The sequence below is a fragment of the Engraulis encrasicolus genome, chromosome 24 (genome assembly GCF_034702125.1).
Source record: "Engraulis encrasicolus isolate BLACKSEA-1 chromosome 24, IST_EnEncr_1.0, whole genome shotgun sequence".
NCBI classification, from domain to species: domain Eukaryota; kingdom Metazoa; phylum Chordata; class Actinopteri; order Clupeiformes; family Engraulidae; genus Engraulis; species Engraulis encrasicolus.
In genome coordinates, this window is record NC_085880.1 from 17,963,528 (window position 1) to 17,987,984 (window position 24,457).

The 24,457-nt window shown below is 45.6% G+C and overlaps 2 protein-coding genes across 2 annotated transcripts in view; one reads left to right on the forward strand and one right to left on the reverse strand.

Moving 5' to 3' along the window:
- The window catches only part of LOC134440965 (uncharacterized), a 3,366-nt gene extending 1,209 nt beyond the window's left edge, over window positions 1-2,157 (forward strand). The window contains exons 1-3 of the mRNA XM_063191136.1: window positions 1-610; window positions 973-1,183; window positions 1,526-2,157. The exon at window positions 1-610 is cut by the window's left edge and continues 1,209 nt beyond it. Coding sequence (XP_063047206.1) covers window positions 543-610; window positions 973-1,183; window positions 1,526-1,855 — 609 coding nt within the window. The 5' untranslated portion in view covers window positions 1-542 and the 3' untranslated portion in view covers window positions 1,856-2,157. The remainder of the gene's footprint in view (window positions 611-972; window positions 1,184-1,525) is intronic.
- Window positions 1-24,457, reverse strand: part of lmbrd1 (LMBR1 domain containing 1) — a 165,429-nt gene that overhangs the window by 134,892 nt on the left and 6,080 nt on the right. Inside the window, exon 3 of the mRNA XM_063191038.1 lies at window positions 20,819-20,882. Within this exon, the coding sequence (XP_063047108.1) occupies window positions 20,819-20,882 (64 nt within the window). The remainder of the gene's footprint in view (window positions 1-20,818; window positions 20,883-24,457) is intronic.

Here is a 24,457-nt window from a genome sequence, read left to right on the forward strand (position 1 = left end):
TCACAATACTGTATCGCGATACAAGGAGGCAGCATCATGATACGCCCTTTTAACGTTTTGATACCGGTCAGGCCAGAAAACAACTACATGATATGAAGTGATAGTGCTTCCAAACAATCATTATTATATAGAAACTTTTAAAAAGTAACAGTAGCCTCTTGTAACCTGTTCTACCTATAAACTATCATAGTTTTTATTCATTAAGTTTATAATGTTGGCAAATGTGAAATAGTGTAGTGTATCGAACTGTAGCTTATGAATAGTGATTCAAACCGAATCGTGAGTTGAGTGTATTGTTACACTTCTAGTGTGTACATATCTCTGTATATCAGAAGGTTGCAAAATCACTGCCTGAAAAAAACCATTCTTCCAGATGGCTTAGGATCTAAGAGACTAAGTATTTGAATTGATAGGCCTGAATATTCAATTCTGTTGGTAATTTGAATCGTTATCTTATCATCATCATCTATCTTGCGTCAGTGTGCTGAAATGTACCAAGATGGACAGTGACAACGAGGTGGGAGAAGAGCCAACAGAGAACAATGGCTTTGAAGAAGGACTGGGCCAACAAAGTATGCCACTTATCAGTGGAATTAATGAAAATGCAGAGGTTAGTACTTTATTTGACCACTGGCTATTCTTCTGTGCCCTCATTCTGTGCCCTCATTTATTCACAAAATCATAATTAATTGAATGTACATATGTTGTATCTGAATGGGAAACATTCGACTTCACTTCAGCCTTTTTCAGGTAAGTTTGTAAACATGTGGAATGTGTACATTTACAGTATAAATAGCAAATACTCTGTTTGTACATGTTTGTGTGTATACAGTAGTGTGTGTGTGTGTGTGTGTGTGTGTGTGTGTGTGTGTGTGTGTGTGTGTGTGTGTGTGTGTGTGTGTGTGTGTGTGTGTGTGTGTGTGTGTCAGGGATGTGAATATGGGAATAATTATTGTCAAAAATCTATTTCAGAAAAGGTAAACTAAAGCCACTGAACATCATCGAGAAAGATGACACCGACTTATTTGTGAAGTTCTTGATCAGCCTGGGCAACAGAAGTAGCCATGTGGATATTGAGACAGCTTCTGAATTTGTCTGCCGCATATATGGACAGAGAAAAACACGAGACACAAACGAGGCACGCTACCTGAAACTGATGGAGATGAGTGGAAACATCAGTAAGGTAAGTTCAGTTTTCTCAGTACCAGTTCCGTACATGCACAACACCCTGCCCAACCCCCATCCTATGCAAAAAATATACCCCTCCAGGTACCCCTTCACTGACCATGTTCAGAAAGCACCTGAAACTGATCTTTTGTCAGAGGCATTTGACTGCTAGTTACCACAAACACATGTACTTACGCATGCACGCACGCATGCGTGCACACACACACACACACACACACACACACACACACACACACACACACACACACACACACACACACACACACACACACACACACACACACACACACACACACACACACACACACACGTTGACCTATTCCTCTCATTTGAACAGGAGAGTCCACTGGCGAATGTGAAGAGGGTTGATTGTGCCTTGCTGCCACCATCACGACGAGCTCTGGAGATGCATGTCCTTAGAGCACGTTATGTGAGTATTGTCTGGACGCTGGCAACACTGCCCTGTCCGACAGATGGCTTGTCAGTGACCGACTATGGGTGGTGTGTGAAAGACGGACTGCTGCAGCCAAACTGGTTCAATGGTCCATCTATTCCGCAACACTTATTCTCAGCGGGTACCGAGTCACACAGTCAGGAGGACAGCACTGAGGAGGAGTCAGATGAGCCTTGGAGTGAGGAATCTGAAGACTCAGACCAGGAGGACTAACACTATGGTTCACTGTCTCATACACACCTCGATTTAGAGGTAAATTAATATTGTTATATGTTGTGCTGTACTGCTATGTTACACGTTATGTGTTCATACTGTTTGTTAGTTTTACTTTCTATGGTTAAGCAATTTACAGAAAGCAGTTCCAATAATAAACTGATTGAATTGAACAATAAACTCACTGTCAATGTGTTCATTTGTCAAGTTTGTCACTTTGACTGATGTAACCATACACTCTGTGGTCACGGGGATACTCATCTACTGGAAATGTCAGAGGATCATTATTGACAAAAGGTTTCAACTGGTAACCCCACCAGAATTTTACCCATTAATCGATGTCTGATGAGCCCCATCCACCAACACAAATGTGTGTAAGTCTGCCTCACCAACTGATCTAGCCCATTTTTGGGGGTGTCGTCATTCGGGGCCGTCTGCCGGGGGTAACCCACCACTAAAAATGTCTGGCAATGGTCATTTCTCTATCAGGGGACTATGATGAACAATTTACAACAGGTTTCAAGTGGTAACCTCACCAACTGATCTAGCCCATTTTTGGGGGTGTCTTCATTCGGGGCCGTCTGCCGGGGGTAACCCACCACTAAAAATGTCTGGCAATGGTCATTTCTCTATCAGGGGACTATGATGAACAATTTACAACAGGTTTCAAGTGGTAACCTCACCAACTGATCTAGCCCATTTTTGGGGGTGTCTTCATTCGGGGCCGTCTGCCGGGGGTAACCCACCACTAAAAATGTCTGGCAGTGGTCATTTCTCTATCAGGGGACTATGATGAACAATTTGTAACAGGTTTCAAGTGGTAACCTCACCAACTGATCTAGCCCATTTTCCACCCCTCACTTAATGATGTCTGGCAAGCCCCGCCCACCACTAAAAACATCTGGCAGTGGCCATTCCTCAATCAGGGGACCATGGCAAACAATTTGCAACAGGTTTCAAGTGGTAACCTCACCAACTAATCTAGCCCATTTTTGGGGTGCTAGTTTTACACCCCCCCTGGCCACACCCACCAGAGGGAACCCGGCAGACGTGCCGTTCCTCTATCTGGGGACCATGCCAGACATGGTAGTACCAATAAAAATTGGTAACCTTCCCAACTAGGCTGACCCCTCTGGGCTCCTGGTCTATCCNTCCTTCCCTCACCATCCTTCCAGGCAGCAAGAATGTATTACAATCATGCGAAAATGAAATGTCACGAGAGGCAGGGGAGAGAGGGACACACACAGGGACAGAGGGAGAGAAAGAGAGAGGGAGACAAGGAGAGAGACACACACAGGAACAGAGGGAGAGAAGGAGAGATAGAAAGAAGGAGAGAGACACACACAGGAACAGAGGGAGAGAAGGAGAGAGGGACACACACAGGGACAGAGGGAGAGAAAGAGAGAGGGAGACAAGGAGAGAGACACACACAAGGGCAGAGGGAGAGAGAAAGAGAGAGGGACACACACAGGGACAGAGGGAGAGAAGGAGAGAGAGAGGAGGAGGAGAGACACACAGGGACAGAGGGAGAGAATGAGAGAGGAAGGGAAGGAGAGAGACACACACAGGGGTAGAGGGAGAGAAGGAGAGAGAGAGAAGGAGACAGAGAAACAAACAGGGACAGAGGGAGAGAAGGAGATAGAGAGAGAAGGAGAGAGACGGAGAGAGATAGAGAAGCAGAGAGGGAGGCCGAGAACGGGAGCAGAGCAGCCATGACAAAAGACTCTGGACAAAAGAGCTGGAGGAAAATCTCAGAACTCAAGCTGCTACTGTTACTGCTGGAGGTGGTGGTGAAGGAGGTGGTGGTACTAAGGCTAATGAGGTGGTGGTACTATTGCTACTGATGATGGAGGTGGTGGTGCAACTGTAAGTTGGTGGAGGTGGTGGAGGACATGGAGGTGGAGGTGGTGGTACTACTGATGATGGTGGTGGAGGAGCAGGTGGTGGTGGTGGTGACGATGGTTGAGGTGGAGGAGGTACTAGTGTTACTGATCATGGTGGAGGACATGGAGGTGGAGGTGGTGGTATTACCGTTGCTAAAGGTGGTGCTACTGATGATGGTGGTGGTGGTGGTGGTGGTGGTGGTGCTACTGCTGCTGCTGCTGGAAGTGGAGGTGATTGTGATACTATTGCCGCTACTTATGATGGTGGAGGTGGTGGTGCTATTGCTGCTGCTACTGATGGTGGTGGTGGTGGTGCTATTGCCTCTGCTGGTGATGGTGGTGGTGGTGGAGGTGGTGCTATTGCTGCTGTTACTGATGGTGGAAGTGGTGGTGGTGGTGATACTACTCCTGCTGCTGCTGCTGCTGCTGCCCCTTCTCTCATTTCCTGTGACCTGCCTGCAGGATTGGGGAGCAGCGGGCTGTGGGAAATGGGGGAATGAAAATGGGGGTGCGCTGCTACATGTGGAATGTGTCTGTGTGTGTCTGTGTGTGTCTGTGTGTGTCTGTGTGTGTCTGTGTGTGTCTGTGTGTGTCTGTGTGTGTCTGTGTGTGTCTGTGTGCGTCTGTGTGTGTCTGTGTGTGTCTGTGTGTGTCTGTTGACTGGGATAAGACATTAATCTGTCTGGGGTAAACACTTTGTTGGTGCCGGTAAAAGAGCAAAAGAGTAAAAGAGTCTTCTTTGCTCAATTCCAGCTCAGACATGTGATTCTTCTCTCCCCCTTTTCGTTCTTTCTCACTCCCTTCCATCCTCCCCTTTCCCCTACCTTTATATCCTCTCCACCCTCCACTCTCCTGTACCTCTCTGTCCTCCCCACCATCCTCTTCTCTCTTCTCTACATCTCACACAGAATGCAACTGCCACGCACGCACGCGCACGCACGCACGCACGCACGCACGCACGCACGCACGCACGCACGCACACACACACACGCGACAAGGAGTTGCTGCCGAAAGTAAGCCCACTGCTCCAACGGCTCAACAGACTACATTTCCACCATACAAACCCTGTTGTCTGAATGAGACTGAAGAGTATACAAACAGACATTTAAAGTGCTCCCCATTTGGTCACAGAACGTCCCCGACATTTCTCCTTCACTCTTTTTCTTTTTTCACCCTCTCATCTCAGGACAAAAAAAAGTGTGATACCTGACCAAGCTTCCCATTGATTGTCACAGGTTGTAAATTAGCGTAGCGCCACTATTGGGGCATTACCCTCTTGGCCCTGTGACAGGCCTGCGCTGGATTACAAATCAGGGCCCGGTGATCATTTGCTATTCATTCTATTGGATTCCAGCCGCGTTGACCCCTGGGCCCTCTCGCGTCCCTCCACCGCGCTGAGCGGCTCAGGAATACTGATGGCACCCAACACACACGGACACGGACAGGGACCCAGAGTCCTCTCCCAGCATCTCTCATAGAGCACATGACTTGCACTCAGATACAAGTCAATAACATATTAAACAAGACAAGTAAACTGGAGTGTTCTGGTGTTGGGCTTGTTATGATGGGTTGTGGAGTGGTGGGGTGGGGTGTGTGATTGCCTATGGGGTGGTGTAGCATGGGGAGTAAAATGAGCCCACTTCCCATCACATGACAGTCCCAGAGCTGTGTGAAGAAGGCCAGACAGCCGAAACGCCACTTCACCAATAAAACACGGAGCAGAGTGTGCGGCATTCTTTTCATTTTCTTTAACATGTGTATGCTCAGAAAGCCAGCACCTCAAGAAAGACTTCAAGAAAGACCAGAGAGAGGGAGCCATCTGCTTTTGTGTTCGTTTGTGACAGATGCTGTATGTACAGGTAAGACTGAAGGTAGGTGTCGTCCCGAAAAGTGATTCTGAGATGGTGAGGGTATCTAAAAAAATATTGAAATAAACAACGAATAGCACCCCCAAACAAGAGAACAGCGTGCACAGCATATAGTTGTGTATATTCCATTTGTAAAGAATGTAATAATTCACACACTCTTGGTTGTTCCATTGCATCCTCTTTGTGTCATTTGTTACAGCCAGAAAAGAGGTGACGGTAGAGCACGAAATGCATTGCATGGTCTACTGCCCAACTAGTTCACACTTTCGTGTCTGCTTCTCTCTTAATATTGGCGCCAGATTTGTGCAAAAACAGTTCTGGAGCTCTGTCTCGTCGTCACAAAGCAGGCATACCAAGTTTCATTAAAAACGTCAAAAAAAAAAGTCAGCCTCAAAAGTGTCCGATTGACCACGGAATGACCCATATCAAAGACTTGCTACGGTTGGCAGAAGTGAAAGGAGGAAAGTCCTTCCATACTGACTAAATGTAGACATCCATTATAAGACCCAAATAAGTAACAATAGAAGGCCCTTAGACGGCTTTGCGATCCCAAAATTAACCCATTGACGCCTAAAGGTATCCACAAAAAAGGGTACTGAATGCCTAAGCCCTTTTTAAGAAAAGATGCTCTCAGCCTATAAAAACCTTAATATCTCAGCTTCTGAAGCACGTAAAAATATGCATTAAGTTGCATTTAAAGGCGAAGACCCTCATCTTTCATTAGAATGTGTTCATTCATCTCAAACAAACAGAGATTTTTAACAAAGTTCTCTCAAATCTCATGAGCCTGAATGTTGCCTAATGCAGCTCCAGGCACCAGGGCCAATGTTGCGCAACACTAGGGGTGGGCGGTAACCGCGGTATAATATCGTGTGCAGTATTTTTTCATCAATGATAGAGATTTTGTCTCATACCGTCTACCGCAATAGCGCATTTCGTCCTGTAGATGTAGAGTTACAGTTATAGATTAAAAGTTTAAAAAATGTTTTCAAATTATTTGAATGACAAGAATTCCCACATAGAAGATAAAACAATGTCTGACCAGTCATTTCCATAAAATAAAATGCTACAAAATTGTGTTTTGGTCATTTTGCCACAAAACGCTTAATTTTAACATTTTATACACAAATGTACAATACCGTGATATATACCGTGATATATACCGTGGCTAAAATTATACCGAGGTATACATTTTTGGCCATACCGCCCACCCCTACGCAACACAACATCAGGCATCAATGGGTGAACACCTATGATGAGCTCTAGCATGAGATCAGATCATGTAAAATCCTTATAATGACCATCATACTGCATGGCCAGCGGCGTAGTCTACTTTTTTGAAGTGGGTATACTGTATATTCAAGCATATTTTGAAGTGGGTATACAGTATATATTTATGCTATTCTAAATAATGGATCAATCAATTTTAAGTGGGTATACTGAAGCCCCTAAAATTTAGAAGTGGGTATACGCCGTATACCTGCGTTCTATGTAGACTACACCACTGTGCATGGCAATTCATCCTTTCATCTAAATGTTTGAAATTCATCTCTGTATTTTGTCCTAAGCCCTTTTTGGGAAAGAGTGCCCTCTACCTATTAAATCCTAAATATCTCAGCCTCTGAAGCACATACAAACATTAAATGAGTTGCGTTTAAAAGCTAGAGCCCTCATTTTGCCTAAGAATGTTTTCATTCAGCTCTAACTTACCCACATTTTTAATAAAACAGCTCAAATCTCAAGAACCTAAATGCAGCGTATATGTGCTTCCAGGACACAATGGGTTAAATATAAAGTAACTAACTAAAACCAATATCTACTACAAATAACTTGCCACCAAAAAAAACAGTGAAGGTACCTCAGCACACAAACTCAGCAAAAACAAATGCTACACGGAATGACAAGTTATTGTGCTCAATAACCTTGATATCTTAATATTGAGACAAATAGAACTGTAATTACTTTTTCCAACAATCAAGCTGCCTGCCATACCCCACAGTTTTAATGAAGTACATAATTGCTAGACTGTTGCTTAGTTGTTCACCTCACTCACCATTGAGCTGAAAAGGTACGGTACAGGCTGGACGAGGAGGACAAACATTACTTTCCAATCTCAGGGCCAAAGTATACAAGAAGTGCAAAAACTTCTGGAAACCATCTGGAAAACGGTATAGAAGCTTGAAAGCTTGCACTACCAGACTCCGAAGTAGTTTCTTTCACCAAGCAATTAGAGATTGTTGAAATGCTGAAGACACAAGGCACTTTCTTTTGCACTTTTTCCACCACCCACCCCCCCTTTTTCAATCTTTTTGAGGAGACAAAAAGCACAGCAATTTTTACTCTTTTATAGGCTTCAAACCTATAATGAGATGTAATACACAAATCTTGAATCTTGATAAAAACTTAGGCTAGAAGAATAGAATACACCATGCTGCCATATACTGTAGTTCAAAACCTTTGTTGTTGTCCAAAAAGAATGCCAAGTTAGCTCATTAGTGCCAGTCTTTAGTGGCTCATCATAACATTTTGAACACAATATTCAGGTAAATAAAATTAAGACAATCCCTATTGAGGAAAGGCCTGAGGTTTAAAAAGAAATACCCTTTCCACACTGCATTGCATATAAAATGACATGTCTTTAGTCTACGAGCAAAGCAACACTGACAGCTGAACTGCGAGTGATGTAGCAGTGAATGTTTTGTATAAAAAAATTAAACAAGTGTAGAATAGGTGACGATCTGAATATCCCAAGTATAATTATATGAAGCATTGGCCTTGCACCTGAGGACCTTAGAGCTACTTTCTGCTCTTTACCTTGAACACTGTGGCCAAACTTCAAGGCCAGGCTGTCTGCTTGAAAAGAACACCACATTACATGGACACTGAAGGAGGCTTTGGAATCAGGCCAACCGGACAAATACATAGTCTTTGGTCTTTAATTACTTAACCTACGGGGGTAATCTCCCGGGATGTCTGGAGAGCTACATGTAGCCACAGCGAGATTTACCCACAATCCATTGTTCGTGTAAAACAAAAAAAGAAAAGAGAAAAAAAAGTGATTCTTAAATCTTTGAAAATCTCTTCCTTCCAGGATGGATTTTGTCAGGGATTGAGCTCGGAATAATCCCGGACAAAGCAGAGGGAGGGGTCGAGCCACTGGCAGGCCTCCTGCTTTCAGACCAGAGCACTTATCTCAGGGAAGTTCGCATACTCCCCGGCAACACAGCCATCCGGTCCAATAGACCTGCAATCTCTCAAGGAGTTTCAGCTGCGCCGTGCCACCCTACCAGCACCAGCACTTCCGCACTCCCCCTTTGTAATCACTTAGCACTTAGCGATCCCACACAACACACAACACACCTGCCTTCAATGATTTCATCTATATTTTTTATTTTTTTTTAATACTTAACAGTGTGTTTACCAAAAAATATGTCCTTGATCCTCCCTTTGCCCGCATGTCCACCATCCCCTAATAAAACTCCAAAGACTGGTGAGGTGGATGGATAGGTTGGGGTGTGTGTGTGTGTGTGTGTGTGTGTGTGTGTGTGTGTGTGTGTGTGTGTGTGTGTGTGTGTGTGTGTGTGTGTGTGTGTGTGTGTGTGTGTGTGTGTGTGTGTGTGTGTGTGTGTGTGTGTTTGGGGGGGGGGTATTGTGGCAATAACAAATTCCACTGATTTATTTAGAAGGCTCAGGGGTATTTTGCCCCCGTTGCTTCGGGGTTCCAAAACACAGTGCTGCTTTGAAGTGCTGTGCAGAGTGAGGAGCAGAGTTGATGCCGAAATTGGGGAAGGAAGACTCACATAGAGGGGAAAGCTTTCAAAAGATTAGACGTCCATCAGATGAACTACTTCAGTTCAGGCCGGAGCCATTTTTGGACATCCATCAAAACAACAGGGGTGGCTCCTGGGTGAAAAAGAGTGCACCTCGTGCTACTGCCACCTCACCTCATACACCTGCCAAATTGGTGAAAATGGACAAACTTGACTACCTAAAATGACTACCTGTCCTCTCCTGCTACCGTAGGACAACATGGCTACGGCCGCTCCAGAATGAGGGATTGCGATGGGCAGGAAAAGAGACGTCAGTCTCTCTCAGCATCGTGTGTGTGATTCACATTATCTCCTCTGAAGAGCTCATTCGAAAACTCAAGTGGCTCAGTGGCAACCCTTGAGAGGCGCTACTGGCAACAGTGTGTATCAACAGACACCACATCCCCTCGTTTCTAACACGCACACACGCACACATGCACACACGCACCCCCCCACACACACACACGCACCCCCCCACACACACACACACACACACACACACACCCCCACACACACACAAAGTAAAACACGCACGCACGCACGCACAAAGCAACATGGCCGCTGGTGTTTGTTAGTTGGCATGAGGAGTTGTTGTGGACCTTGAGTGGCAGAAAAGCAAATGCACTGTGTGCATGCCACTTCTTGAAGACGTCATTTAAAAAAAAACACATTCAATGCATGTGGCACTCCAGATCTCAATCTGTGGTGATTGAGCGACATTGTACCTCAAAGATTAGTTACTTGGTAAATTACCCTGTCAACAAAAAAAGGCGATGAACGAATGAATAAATACCAAAATCTTGTTAGTCTGTAGGAATCACAGGAATAATTCTGAAGAATGATAAAAGAATAATAAAAGAAGTAAGATTATTACAATTGTATTTTTTGTACATTTTACAGAATGCAAGCAGATTATTTACCAACTGGTGCAAAACAATCTGTATTATCAATGCTAGTAATCATCTTCAAAGAAAACTGACAAAAGTGCCCCTGTGCTGTGTGGCTGATAGTATACAAAGAACAACACAAGACAAGCCCATCTCGAGGAGCCACGATGCTGCTGCTCCATCTCTGGAAAAGAGAGAGAGATGGGAAGGCCCCGTCTGTCTGTCGCTCTGCCTCTCTAGCAGTACTGCTTTTGAAAAAAACGCATTTCTGAAGGCTGGGAGAAGAGGGGAGGGCTGTAAGAACGAAGACTCCCTTGTCTGTATTCTGGGACTGTCAACAGCAGTGCATCCATGATCTCTCTGCTGCCTCAACATGGGTGGAGCTTGATCTCCACCTACTGGTGAGATGACGAAAAAATAAAGAAGACAGACGGACGGAGGAGAGGAGAGGAGAGGAGAGCAGGCATGCACACGGCACACGGCACATAACATGCCAGCGGGCACGAGGAGGACCTCAGACTCAGACACGGACAACAGCTGCTTATCAATGGCAGTAGATGGCTGGAAGTGAAATTTGCACGACAGACCGCGGAGAAGAGAGAGAGAGCTGTGAGACATACCCGTACAACCCCACACAAATACAAGGAGAAGAGAGAGAGCTGTGAGATATACAGAGTACAACCCCACACAAATACAAGGAGAAGAGAGAGAGCTGTGAGATATACAGCACAACGCCACGCAAATACAAGGAGAAGAGAGAGAACTGTGAGATATACTGTACCCGTACAACCCCACACAAATACAAGCAGAAGAGGGAGAGCTTCGAGATATAAAGCACAACGCCACGCAAAATACAAGAAGAGAGAGAGCTGTGAGATATACAGAGTACAACCCCACACAAATACAAGGAGAAGAGAGAGAGCTGTGAGATATACAGCACAACGCCACGCAAATACAAGGAGAAGAGAGAGAGCTGTGAGGTACGCTTAACGTACCACTTCACACAAATACTGTATTTCAAGCTTGAAGAGGCAAATGAAGAGAGGTATGGTGGGGGGTGAAGATTGGCTGCGGGAGGTGAGGGGTGGTTGATGGGGGGGTTTTCGGTCAGAGCACAAGAATGTGAGATATAACTTACAACCGCCCTAAAAAATTAGGACAAGACCGAGAGGAATGCATGCTTGGACAGGGAAATTGTCAATTGGAGAGAGGTCTGGTGGAGGTGAGGAGATTTCAGGGCACAAAAAGGTCAGCCCGTCATACTGCTCATATAGACTGATAGGAGTCATCCAGTCACACTGCCCATATAGATTGATAGGAATCACCCCATCATACCACATCATACTGCCCATATAGAAAAAAGTAAAAGCCCATTGGGAAACTCCAACTCCCATCGTCATTGTAAAACAGCACTCCACAGCACACAAGTGAACATTGCACACTGCACACAACGAAATTGCATTCATGCCTGACCCGTGCAAGGGGGCAGCCCTCAATGGCGGCCCTGGGCGGCAGTGTGGCGGGACGGTACCATGCTCAGGGTACCTCTGTCATGGAGGAGGATGGGGGAGAGCACTGGTTGATTACTTTCCCCACCAACCTGGCGGGTCGGGAGTCGAACCGGCAACCTTTGGGCTGCAAGTCTGACGCCCTAACCGCTTACCCATGACTGACTGATAGGAGTCACCACGTCATGCTGCCCATATAGACTGATAGGGGAGTTGTGCCAGTCTGGCTGATGGCAGGGGTCCATGCTGCTCAACTCAGCCACACCTGAGGCAACGTCAGCAGCCAACACCATCAGCTCACTACACAGTTCCAATACTACACACATCCAATATACAAATCCAGACAACACACCTCAAATACACACCTCCAATACCATGAGCCAATGCTACACACCTCCAATATCTCACTACACACCTCCAAAACTAAACACACTCAACACTACACATCTCACTACACACCTCCAACACAATCAGCTCACTACACACCTCCAACAACATGAGTTCACTACACACCTCCAACAACATGAGCTCACTACACACCTCCAACAACATGAGCTCACTACACACCTCCAACAACATGAGTTCACTACACACCTCCAACACAATCAGCTCACTACACACCTCCAACAACATGAGTTCACTACACACCTCCAACACCATGAGCTCACTCCACCTCCAATACCAAGAGCTCACTACACCTCCAACACCATGAGCTCACTCCACCTCCAATACCATGAGTTCACTAGTACACACATCACCTCCAATGTTACAACACACCTCCAACTCTACAGACTTCCAACTCTACAGACTTCCAACTCTACAGCCCTCCACCACTACAGACCTCCAATACAACACACCTCACTTCACTATCTGTTCACTACACACCTCTAGCCCTGTGGCATCATGCTAAAAACACCAATGAGTCCCTCCAGGATTTCGTAGGAGCTTTTTTGTGATTGTTGCAAACAAAAATGCCTGCTTTTATGGGACCGTTTCCAAAAGGTTGCGGTGACAGTAGGCTTTTGTTGCAATATTGTGTGCGCGGATGTGAAAATTGTGGTAAATGTCAAAAAATAATCAGGAAGTAGGTATGCGCGTGCACATGTGCACACGGACACAGACGCGGGCGCACGCGCACGCACACACACACACACACACACACACACACACACACACACACACACACACACACACACACACACACACACACACACACACACACACACACACACACACACACACACACACACACACACAAACACACACACGCACGCACGCACGCACGCACGCACACACGCGCGCACACACAGGCGCGCACACACAGGCGCGCACACACAGGCGCGCACACACACACACACACACACACACACACACACACACACACACACACACACACACACACACGCACACGCACACGCACACGCACACGCACACGCACACGCACACGCACACGCACACGCACACACACACACACACACCTCCCCCTTTGTTTTAATGGCCTGATTAGACTGAGAGACGTTCAGATTCAGAATAACATCAATCTGGCACAAGGTGACTTTCACTAGTAAAATAAAAAAACAGGCAGATTCTCTCAACAGGATTTCATCTTGATGCTGACATTTCACAGCTCAGTGAGAAATCTATTGTATTACGTTTCCCTACACCTCCTTATCCTCCTCCTCTTCTATCATGCTTCTCTCCTCATCTTCCTCATCTTCATCTTCCTCTACCTCCTCCTCTTCATCCTCCCCTCTTCCATCATGCTTCTTTCCTCATCTTCCTCATCTTCTACATCCAATACCTCGTCCTCTTCCTCTTCTTCTCCCTCCTCCTCATTCTCCTCCTCCTCTTCGATCATGCTTCTCTCTTCATCTTCCACTTCCTCTTCTTCTCCTTCCTCCTCCTCACCTTCCTCCTCTTCTTTATCATCCCTTCCTCCTCCTGTTACTTGTAGTTGTTGTCCTCCTGCTCCTCCTCTTCTTCCTCCTCCCCCTCCTCTTCCTTCTCTTCATCTGACTCCTATTACTCCTCCTTGCCTCCCTCCTCCTCCTCTCCCTCCTCACCTTCCCCATCCTCTTCATCTCCCTCCCCCTTCTTCCTCTACCTCCTCCTCCTCTTCATCATCCTCAATCTCCTCCTGTTCCTCCTCCTCCTGTTATTCCTCCTCCTCCTCCTCATCTTTTTCTTCTTATTATTATTTTCTCTTTTTCCTATGTGGCTGCAGCTCCTCCTCGGCAGCATAACATTACTGGCAGCTTCATATTTATTTTACAGAGACAGCTGTTCATATTCCACTGGCTTAGTGGAGTGCGGATGAGTCAACAGAGAACAGAGCACGCTAGCTACTAAAAAAATAAAAACAGGATCACTCGCATTTGTTATCGGGGGGAGCACAAAAGCAAACAATAAAGAAGCACAACAAGACTGTATCACTTCCCCGCGGGGGTGATGGAGGGTGGTCGTGACGTGAGAGAACACCCACACATACGGTACACTACAAAAGTCTGCATGTGTGTGTCTGTGTCTGTGTGTGTGTGTGTGTGTGTGTGTGTGTGTGTGTGTGTGTGTGTGTGTGTGTGTGTGTGTGTGTGTGTGTGTGTGTGTGTGTGTGTGTGTGTGTGTGTGTGTGTGTGTGTGTGTACATGTAGTGCTCCCATACATAGACCTGCACCATGTACGTAGCACCACAGAATGTAAACCCAGCACAACAAGACTGTATCACTTCCCCGCGGGGGTGATGGAGGGTGCTCGTGACATGAGAGAAGAACACACTAGGGATGGCACAAACCGCACCGAAAACCGATATCGTACAATTCACACACATACCGAACCGAACCATGCAATCCGTGGCAAACCGCAATTCATGTACTGCCCAAAAAAATCATCACTTTGTAACTGCAGTTATATAAATATTGATTAATATTCCCAGTGCACCATTTATCATGAACTAAAAAAAGAACCGTAGAGAACCGAAAACCGTGACCTTGACACCGTGATATGAACCGAACCGTGAATTTTGTGAACCCTAGAACACACACACATACGGTACACCACAAAAGTCTGTGTGTGTGTGCATGTGTGTGTGTGTGTGTCTGCGTGTGTGTGTCTGCGCGTGCGTGTGTCTGCGCGTGCGTGTGTCTGCGTGTCTGCGTGTGCGTGTGCGTGTCTGCGTGTCTGCGTGTGTGTGGAGGGTTTCCATACATAGACCATTCTGTGGCGCAGCACCACAGAATGTATAAACCCTGCACCAGGGGCGAAGCTATAGGGAGGGCGAGCAGGGCATTTGCCCTGGGGCCCAGGGCCATTCCGTATTGGTGGTGGGAGCCCTATTGTGACCTTGGGAGGCCGCATGGGGGGCCCTATAAATGTCTTGCCCTGGGGCCCAGTGTGCAATTGCTCAATTGATGTGTGTTTCCTAAGACTTTTCAGCAGTTAAGTAAAAAGGCGTGGAGCAGGACAGTGTGGCACTCGACTCGTGCTGTCTGTCTGAGGAGCTGGACAGTGTGGCGCTTGACTCATGCTGCCTTAGGAGCAGGGCAGTGTGGCGTTCGACTCATGCTGCCTTAGGAGCAGGGCCATGTGGCGTTCGACTCGCGCTGTCTGAGCCACAGTGACACAGCTGGCTGCTAAGAGACAATATCGCTGTGCATGTGTGTTAATGTGCGTGTGAGAGAAAGTGTGTGAGGTGTGTGTGTGCGTGTGTGTGCGTGCGTAGTAGGGGTCTTCCACTGATCAAGGTCTTCTTCACACACTACAGCCATGTGAGCAGTGCTGCTTCCGCCCTCTCGTCTCCCCTGTGTGTGTGTGTGTGTGTGTGTGTGTGTGTGTGTGTGTGTGTGTGTGTGTAGTGCTGCTTCCTCCCTCTAGCCTTCCCATAAGCCCCTTAGAGAGGTAGAGAGGGGAGCGCGCCACGCGCCGCATACAAAGCACACGCTGCTCTTCTCTTATTGCCTCCCCAGTGACACTACCACGTGCCGCCCGCCCCATCCTCTATTTACCAAGACACATGCCACACACACAGCTTCAGAAAACTGCCACACACACACACACACACACACACACACACACACACACACACACACACACACACACACACACACACACACACACACACACACACACACAGACACACACACAGACACAGACACAGACACAGACACACACACACACACACACACACACACACACACACACACACACACACACCTATGCACTCTATGCACACGTCTATGCACGCGTTCACACGAAATTCTCACTCACTCACTTGTGTGCATGTACACACACACACACACACACGTACGTACGTTCACTAACTTTTCTAACACTTGTACACGCGCACACACACACACACACATATACACACATACACTGTGTTTCCTGTGACTTTAGGTCCTTCTTTGCTGTACAGGTCTGTGTGAGCCATGCCAGTGATTGAACCATGGAGGACTTCAGCATCACCCATGAACCGGTGCTCACTGAGATGAATTGTGCTAATTGTGTTTATTGTTAAATGTCTTGGCATTTGTTGACCTGCATGAAAAAGCAGCATGTGGATGTTCTGCCTGCCCACTCACAATTCTGAACAAACTAATTCATTACAGTCAGAACAAACAAATTAATCTTCATTCATTTTATTTCTTAAATTGTTTTTAAAAATATATATAAACAGTACAATTGGTCAGTTTTCATGAGTATATGAGTTTTATAAATGATTTAAACCCCACTTATAATGATGAATTGTTTATTTAGCAAATGGTGCTTTTGAGAAAAATAATTTAAGATATACCGGAAAGTGGAGATGCATGCTTTCTGCTGCCGGTCAGTGACGAAGATGGGTCAATGCCACAGTATGTTTTTCTTCATAAAAATGTAATGGGTACATCAGCAGAAAGAGGGAGCAAGACAAAAAGAAGTATTTTTCGTCTGTTCAAACAGGTTGATTTATAAATCCTTGAGGAAACTGGAGGAAAACACAGTGTATATTTGAGCTTGCGCTCTCCTATTTTAGTAGCCCACTCCTTCGGACAAGATGTATTACCAGTCTAATATACAAGTAGCCGAAGGTTTTCCAGTGTACTTTCTGATAATGTAATAGCACCATATAACATAACATGACTACCAGTATTTGTACACAGACTAGTACTAATCATAACAATTAGCCATCCTTTTTTGCCAATTACCATATCAGTCATTTCATATAACAACAAAAATGCTTTTTGCACGATGAATATTGCAATTTAGATAATGCAATTATTCTCATTTATTTATTTAATTAATTTTATTTAATTATACATTCCATATATGCATGCGCGCACACACACACACACACACACACACACACACACACACACACACACACACACACACACACACACACACACACACACACACACACACACACACACACACACACACACACACACACACACACACACACACAGAGCCAAGCCGAGCCGAGTCCAACAGTGTGTGTGTGAGCAGGGGCGGGTGTTTGAAGGACAGAGGCCTGTGTTTAGCGGGGCCTGCTGGGAGGGGCATAACCTTTAACCTCTCTGGTCTCCACTATCTACTCATCTCCAAAGGCATCCAGCCCGCCCATTCAAGCAAACCCTTCATCTTCAAAAGGCCAAGTGCCCACTGTAATGCAATGCAACGCAATGCAGACAAGTGACTGGCACTTCTGTCTGCATGTTTACAGGAATGCCATTCCTTATTACACAGACAACCACCAAGAGAACTATTCCAAGTCCTTCCAGAGATTCCTCAACTTCAGAGTCCTCACTAGCAAGACAGCCACCATGGTCATAAATTTAGTTTTTCTACATTGAAAAACTATTATGCGTACAGTATTATAAATAATGCTATGGTAGATACTGGGATTCTGCTGTACACATTTCTATAAGCCTGCTGATGTGGATTAAAGGCCCGTTGATTTTGGTGTACCCAACAATAACACCTCTAATCACAGAAAATGATGGGAACAAAATAACGCACACACACACACGAACACGCACACTCACACAAAATGTCAAATGCACTGGTGTGCCCTATGAAAATGTTTAGTCACGCTTGATAGATATCTAGGCGCATGTACGATCAAAATGGCTGCACTCTGGAGCAGAAAGGTCTTCACGGCCGGGGTCCATTAATCAACAGAATGGTGGCAGAAGGTGAGCTCAGTTCACACAACTCAAAAACAACAACTGATTAAACTAATCCGCCACAGTCTGAACCGCTCTGCCACTAATGAAAAAGAAGAAGAAGAACAGAAAGGGAACAGTTGACAAAACCATTGATTATGGACGCATACCTCATTTGACGTTTTGTGTACACGTCAGGTGAAAGAAGCGGACATTAGCCATGTTGAAACAGGGCTAGCGTGCTAATGTATACATACACTTTTTGAAAAATAATGGCATGCTCTATAAACACCGGTGGGCCCCAGTGCTAACCTTCTGAACCCACGCCACACACACTAGTGAAAAAAACATCACTGACACATGATCTCCAGCACATTAGTTAAAGGTGCACTGTGTAAGATTGTTATTACCGGTAGTACATTTCCAGAATTCATGCAGCCCATTCACTAATGTTACCTTTTTCATGAATACTTACCACCACCAGTAAATTCTCTAAGTATTCATTATGACTGGGAAATTTGCACTTTTCATACATGAAAAGGGGGATCTTCTCCATGGTCCGGCATTTTTGAATTTCAAGAAATTGACTTTTTAGCTGCGAAAATTGCTGTACTTGTCATACTAGTAAATAATGGTTTATTATGTGGTAAATATTCATGAAAAGATCATTGGTAATAGGCTGCACAGTTTCAATGAGCAGCATAGTTGCAGTACCCATTCTGGCCACAGCCTTCACAGTGCACCTTTAAGATGAATCCAGTTATTCAGTCGGATAGGAACACATCTGGAGGCTAACATGACCAAAACGTTCCCGCTAACCACACATTATCAATTATTCCCTAAATGTAATTCTTTTTCATGGAGCTTCTCTTGCTTTAATTATTTAGCAACATACTATTCTGTGATGCATTATGCAAAAGCAAACAGAAGGCTTTACATTTGAAATGTCCTTTAAGTTGTGTAAACAGAGGCAGAAAAAAAACAAACGCAAACGCTTCCAATCTTTAGGGAAAAAACATAGGCATACAAAGGCAAAGAGCACTTCTGATAAAACGAAAGAGATCTCTAGTAGGATTGTTTGCTTTTTTTATTATTACTATTTTTCAGTGGCTTTGCAACAGCTGTGAATTAATATGAAATAAATACCGCCAGGTCCAGGAGCAGTGGGGCTGGCTGCCTTAAAAAAAAACAATCCCTCTCAGATAAAGTTTTCTTTAAGGGCACTTTCCCCCGGAGTTACTATTTGACAGAAAAAATCCCAAGCCCTCCCTAGCAATCCCCCCCAAAAAAAATCAATTGTGGACCACAAAATCATATTTGCTCGTCTGAAGGACAAAACAGAGGCAGCAGCGGCTCGGCTGGGGCTGGATGGCCGGGATTGCGACGGAGCGGAGGAGGACCCTACCTACCCTACCCTACCTTACCTGCACTGTCACGGCTAATACCATCATGCAATTTCCCCGGCAGAATGAAGTGCCTTGGACTGGGGCTTTGGGTTTTTAGCCGGGAGACAGATTGTCTCCCATGAGCTTGGCATTCCTAAACAGACGTCGCCGCACACCGGCTCTGACAGGCTGTTGGGCCCAGCATCTGCTGCGGGAAACTCTAATGGACGGTGATCAAGCAGCTCTGACGTGACTCAATTTACCAAAATTAGGAGTGGGAAAAAAAGGGAAAAAAGGGAGAAACGGCAAGGAAGGAGAAGGAGACAGAGGAAGGAGAGGAAGAGATGAGGGGGGGAACAGGAGGACGGTAGGAAGAGACTCCCCTGGCGTTCTCTACGGGGGAGGGGAGCAGAGTGTGTGTGTGTGTGCGTGTGCGTGTGCGTGTGTGTGTGTGTGTGTGTGTGTGTGTGTGTGTGTGTGTGTGTGTGTGTGTGTGTGTGTGTGTGTGTGTGTGTGTGTGTGTGTGTGTTGAAGGTGAAGTTGAGGCTTTTTACGGTGCCAAGCATTGAAACATTCCAGGGCAATAATCCATCTAATACATCACAAGTGTGGGCCTGCCATTCATTTATTTTAATAATGCCCATTTAGCCCATCTGCCTCATGCCTTTGGTGTGGATTTGAAGGGTTTCCACAGCAACCCTCCACAGGCCCCAGCAGACAGATCGGTCTCTTCAGGACCACTACACTACTGATGTGCTTCATCAGTCCCATATTACACCATACATTATGTTACTACATAGCACCCTTATACAGCAATACAGTGATAATATAGTACACTATATTGTATGATTTCCAATGAAACCGTTTAGTATGTCTGACTTTCTCTGTGTGTCTCTGTGTGTGTGTGTGTGTGTCTCTCTGTGTGTGTGTGTGTGTGTGTGTGTGTGTGTGTGTGTGTGTGTGTGTGTGTGTGTGTGTGTGTGTGTGTGTGTGTGTGTGTGTGTGTGTGTGTGTGTGTGTGTGTGTGTGTGTCTCAGCTCGGAGACAGAGAGCTGAGCTGCAGTGTTCCCCCTACTGTACTGTAGGTCAAGCCAGGATGCCCTCTGTGACCCAGGAGAAGTAGCTCCCTCCCTCCGTCACTTAACTCAACAAGTGCCTGCCAACAACACTGAGTGCTAATAAAACCCACCATTAACTTCACAGCACAGTGCAGCGAATGACTGCTGATGGCCAAAAGTTGCTGATGGGTCAAATGAGACAAATGTAACTACAATGACAAAAGACCTCGAGCCTCAAGACACATAGCACCTAAAACAAAAGCGATGGGTAGCATTTAAAAAAAGCAAAAAAAGTATACTTTTCATGAAATGAAGTGATATTAAAGGAAATAAAATATTAGTTCCCTAAACTACAAAAAAACATAATACAGTATACAGTATGGCAATGCACTAGAATCTGGCATAATGTAATGTAGGCGTCTTACTGTAGTATCCATACAGCACAGTGTCTTCAATCTGAGCTCTCGTTTCATTGTTTGCAGCCCAATCCTGTGAAGACAAAAACAAAAGCACAATGTAGAAATCAGAACTTCACATACACTATGAACACAAGTATGATGATGATCAGTGGCGGAACAATTGCACACAGGGCCCCAGGGCAAGACACCTATAGGGCCCCCTATACAGCTTGCCAAGCTCACAGTAGGGCCCCCACCACCAATACGGGAGGGCCCTAGGCCCAAGTGCCCTGCTCGCCCTCCCTATAGCTCCACCCCTGATCATGATGATGACAATGATGATGATCTTCTCAGACTTTAAGGTGCCGGTTACACGTGGGCAGATATTTAAAAATGTGGATATTTTTTCATATATGTTAACACGATATGTGGATACAAAATAAATAAAACTCCATTGTGACAGGGGCACTTTAGCCCCTTAAATGTGCACTTTAAAACTCTGTTTACGTGTAAACCAGAGGCCAAAACCAATGTTTTTCAAAAAAAAATACCCACATACATGCACATGTTAACGACATCCAAGTCCACTTTGGCAGCTTCTGACCTGCACCACAGGTTGTCTACATTCAGCAGTGGAAGATTCGACAAAGGGTAAAAAAGAAACACTGAAAAAGAAAAAGAAAAAAATAACGAAAACAAAAGAACAATCTGGCAGCTAGTTGGGGTCAGGGAGGGGAGCTGCTCCTCACCTTGAGCCTCCGTCTGATTGCATAATGATTCAGACGCTCGGCTAACTCAGTTAGCCCACGCCAGCCAGCCGCACACTACGCTACGCCATCACAGAAAAAAAAGCTACTGATGTATGCACGCCACACGCTGCCCTTTCCATTTCCTGCACGAGAAAAAAAATCCAAGTCCAAAACAAAAGGGGAAAGAAGCCGCGGAGCTGAGTGGGCAACTTGTCTGCATTCTGTAGGCAGACTGTCATGTGATGTCAAAAGGCTTGTTTGGAAATTGGCTTTGAATAAGAATGCTTGCCTCAGAATGCTTGCATCTGCTTAGATCCAGGGGTGAGGCAGTGAATTAAAGAACTTTGTAATATGCGTCTTCAACAACTTGCTAAACCTTTTATTTTTATTATTATTATTACGATAGGCTTGCACCCTTACCAACCATAGGCCTAGACAAACAGACAGACAGACAGGCACAGATAGACAGACAGAGAGGCAGGCAGACGGGCAGACAAACAGGCAGAGAGACAGGCAGAGAGACAGGCAGAGAGACAGGCAAACAGACAGACAGACAGACAGAACAGAGAGACAGAGAGACAGACAGACAGACAGGCAGAGAGACAGAGAGACAGACAGACAGAACAGAGAGACAGAGAGACAGACAGACAGACAGGCAGAGAGACAGAGAGACAGACAAACAAACAGCTTTGTTTCACTGTACTATGCTACCAGACGATGTGTATACTTATAGCATCCTCCTTAGGAGAGTGGCTAATTGCACACTACTGTAGTCCTATAGGGGCCATGGGGTTCATTTCTCTGACGCGCCACAATGCCGTTGTCTCAATCTCTCCCTCACAGAGAATCTTTTTCACAACGTGACCTGGCACCTCAATGCCTACTAGCTGGCTTTTGAAAGAAAATTGCTGTCGACCAACGCTGAAGTAAATCACTCATTCCTGCCTGAGTGCCCGCGGAGCAGAGCTGCAGTGGCGAACTCCGACCCAGGCCAGGTCTCCATCTCCAGACTTATCAACCCCAGCAGTGCAAGATAAGATGACCCAGCCCCCCTGGCCCTTTCACAATCCCATTAAAATGCTGCACAGCTGATTCTGTGGTAATCATGTTGCAGAGTCCATTTGTGAAACAACAAAATCTGCAGCCGTAAAACATTTGAAATTTAAAACATCCTTAAACGGAATAATGGTATATGACTGTACTACACCACAATGTGCATGCTTGCTACAACATTACACAAGATACTCTACTCTACTCTACTCTACTCTACTCTACTCTACTCTACTCTACTCTACTCTACTCTACTCTACTCTACTCTACTCTACTCTACTCTACTCTACATGCAAACATCCAAGTGTGGAGCCCTCCACCCCCCAATCCCCAATTCAAATGCTGCACAGCTGATTCCTGTGGTAATCATATTGCAGAGTCCATTGGTCCACAACAAAATCCGGAGCCGTAAAACTTTTAAAATGTAAAACGTGCTTAAACTGAATGGTAATATTATTACAGTACAATGCACATGCTTGCTGCAACATGCAGACATCCAAGCGTGGAGTGTATACAATAAAGAACAACGTTGTGTACCATAGGAGAGAGCCAGGGCTATATCATATATTATTATGAAAAATGCTCTGCAGTGAAATACCCACGCCGGGGCCCTCATGTAAATGCTTGGAACAATGCAAATGTATGGGCAGATTTATGTCCAGGATTACACAAACAGTCCAAGCGCAGCGCACCACACTAAACAAAAACTGGAGTAAACGGCCTCCCCAGTGTGCTTATGGCAGTGGGCCTGTAGAAAAGCCATTTCAATCTCCATCGGTCTAACTCATCTGAAGGGGAAAAAAAAAAACATACAGGGTTTTAGAAAATAGCTTGGATAGATTTAAGCACTTTGTTCTGTATAGCCCCCATACCTACCATCAAACCCACGCAAACACACACACAATGTACACACACACAATGCACACACAATGCACACACAATGCACACACAATGCACACACAATGCACACACACACACACACACACACACACACACACACACACACACACACACACACACACACACACACACACACACACACACACACACACACACACACACACACACACACACACACACACACACACACACACACTTCAAGCAATCTGCTACAGTTTGGAATGGGGGGGGGCATCATCAGTCATCTGTGTGACCTGCTTGGCATCACCATATAATCTCTTTAGGGACGACTGGCTGGGGGTAACCGCAAGAGTGGCGTGTGTTGTGTGTCGTGTGGAGTGTGTCGCGTCTTGGGCTGCCCTCCCCTTCCCCACCCCTCCCTTTGTCTCATTCATCTCCTGTACCCTGGGAGGAGTCCAATGCCACTACAAGGAGTGCTGTATACACACTAACCAAATCAGGTTTGGATTCACTTACGTACAAACCACAGAGCACTTCTGTTTTCTTCTGAATATTCTGGCTTGCTTTCTGTGTCTCCTCCTCCACATACACACATACGGTATCCCACCCAACCCAACCTCCATCTCGCTAAGTTGTGATGACAGCTTTTCCTTCAAATTAAAAATCCACTGCAGGGAAACATGAGATTCCTGCTGAGAATCTTCAAGTATTCGTTTTGCTTACCCTACCCTTCCCTACCCTTGTTTACCTTTCTTCATCTTCGCTGCAACTCATGTGCTGTTGATCCAATCATCTCAATTCGATCTCTCTGATTTGCATGAGCGCTGGGCTGCCGTTCTGAATTTTGAAAAATGTGCAACTCTGTGTGTGCACGTCACGAAACTGAGTCGTACAACATCTGCACAGCAATCTCTGGCCAGTTGTCAAAACACTTGACTCAAGACATCCTGACACCGGCCCGTAACACTATGTATTAGTGAGCTTATTAGGTTCCGAAAGCCTTTAG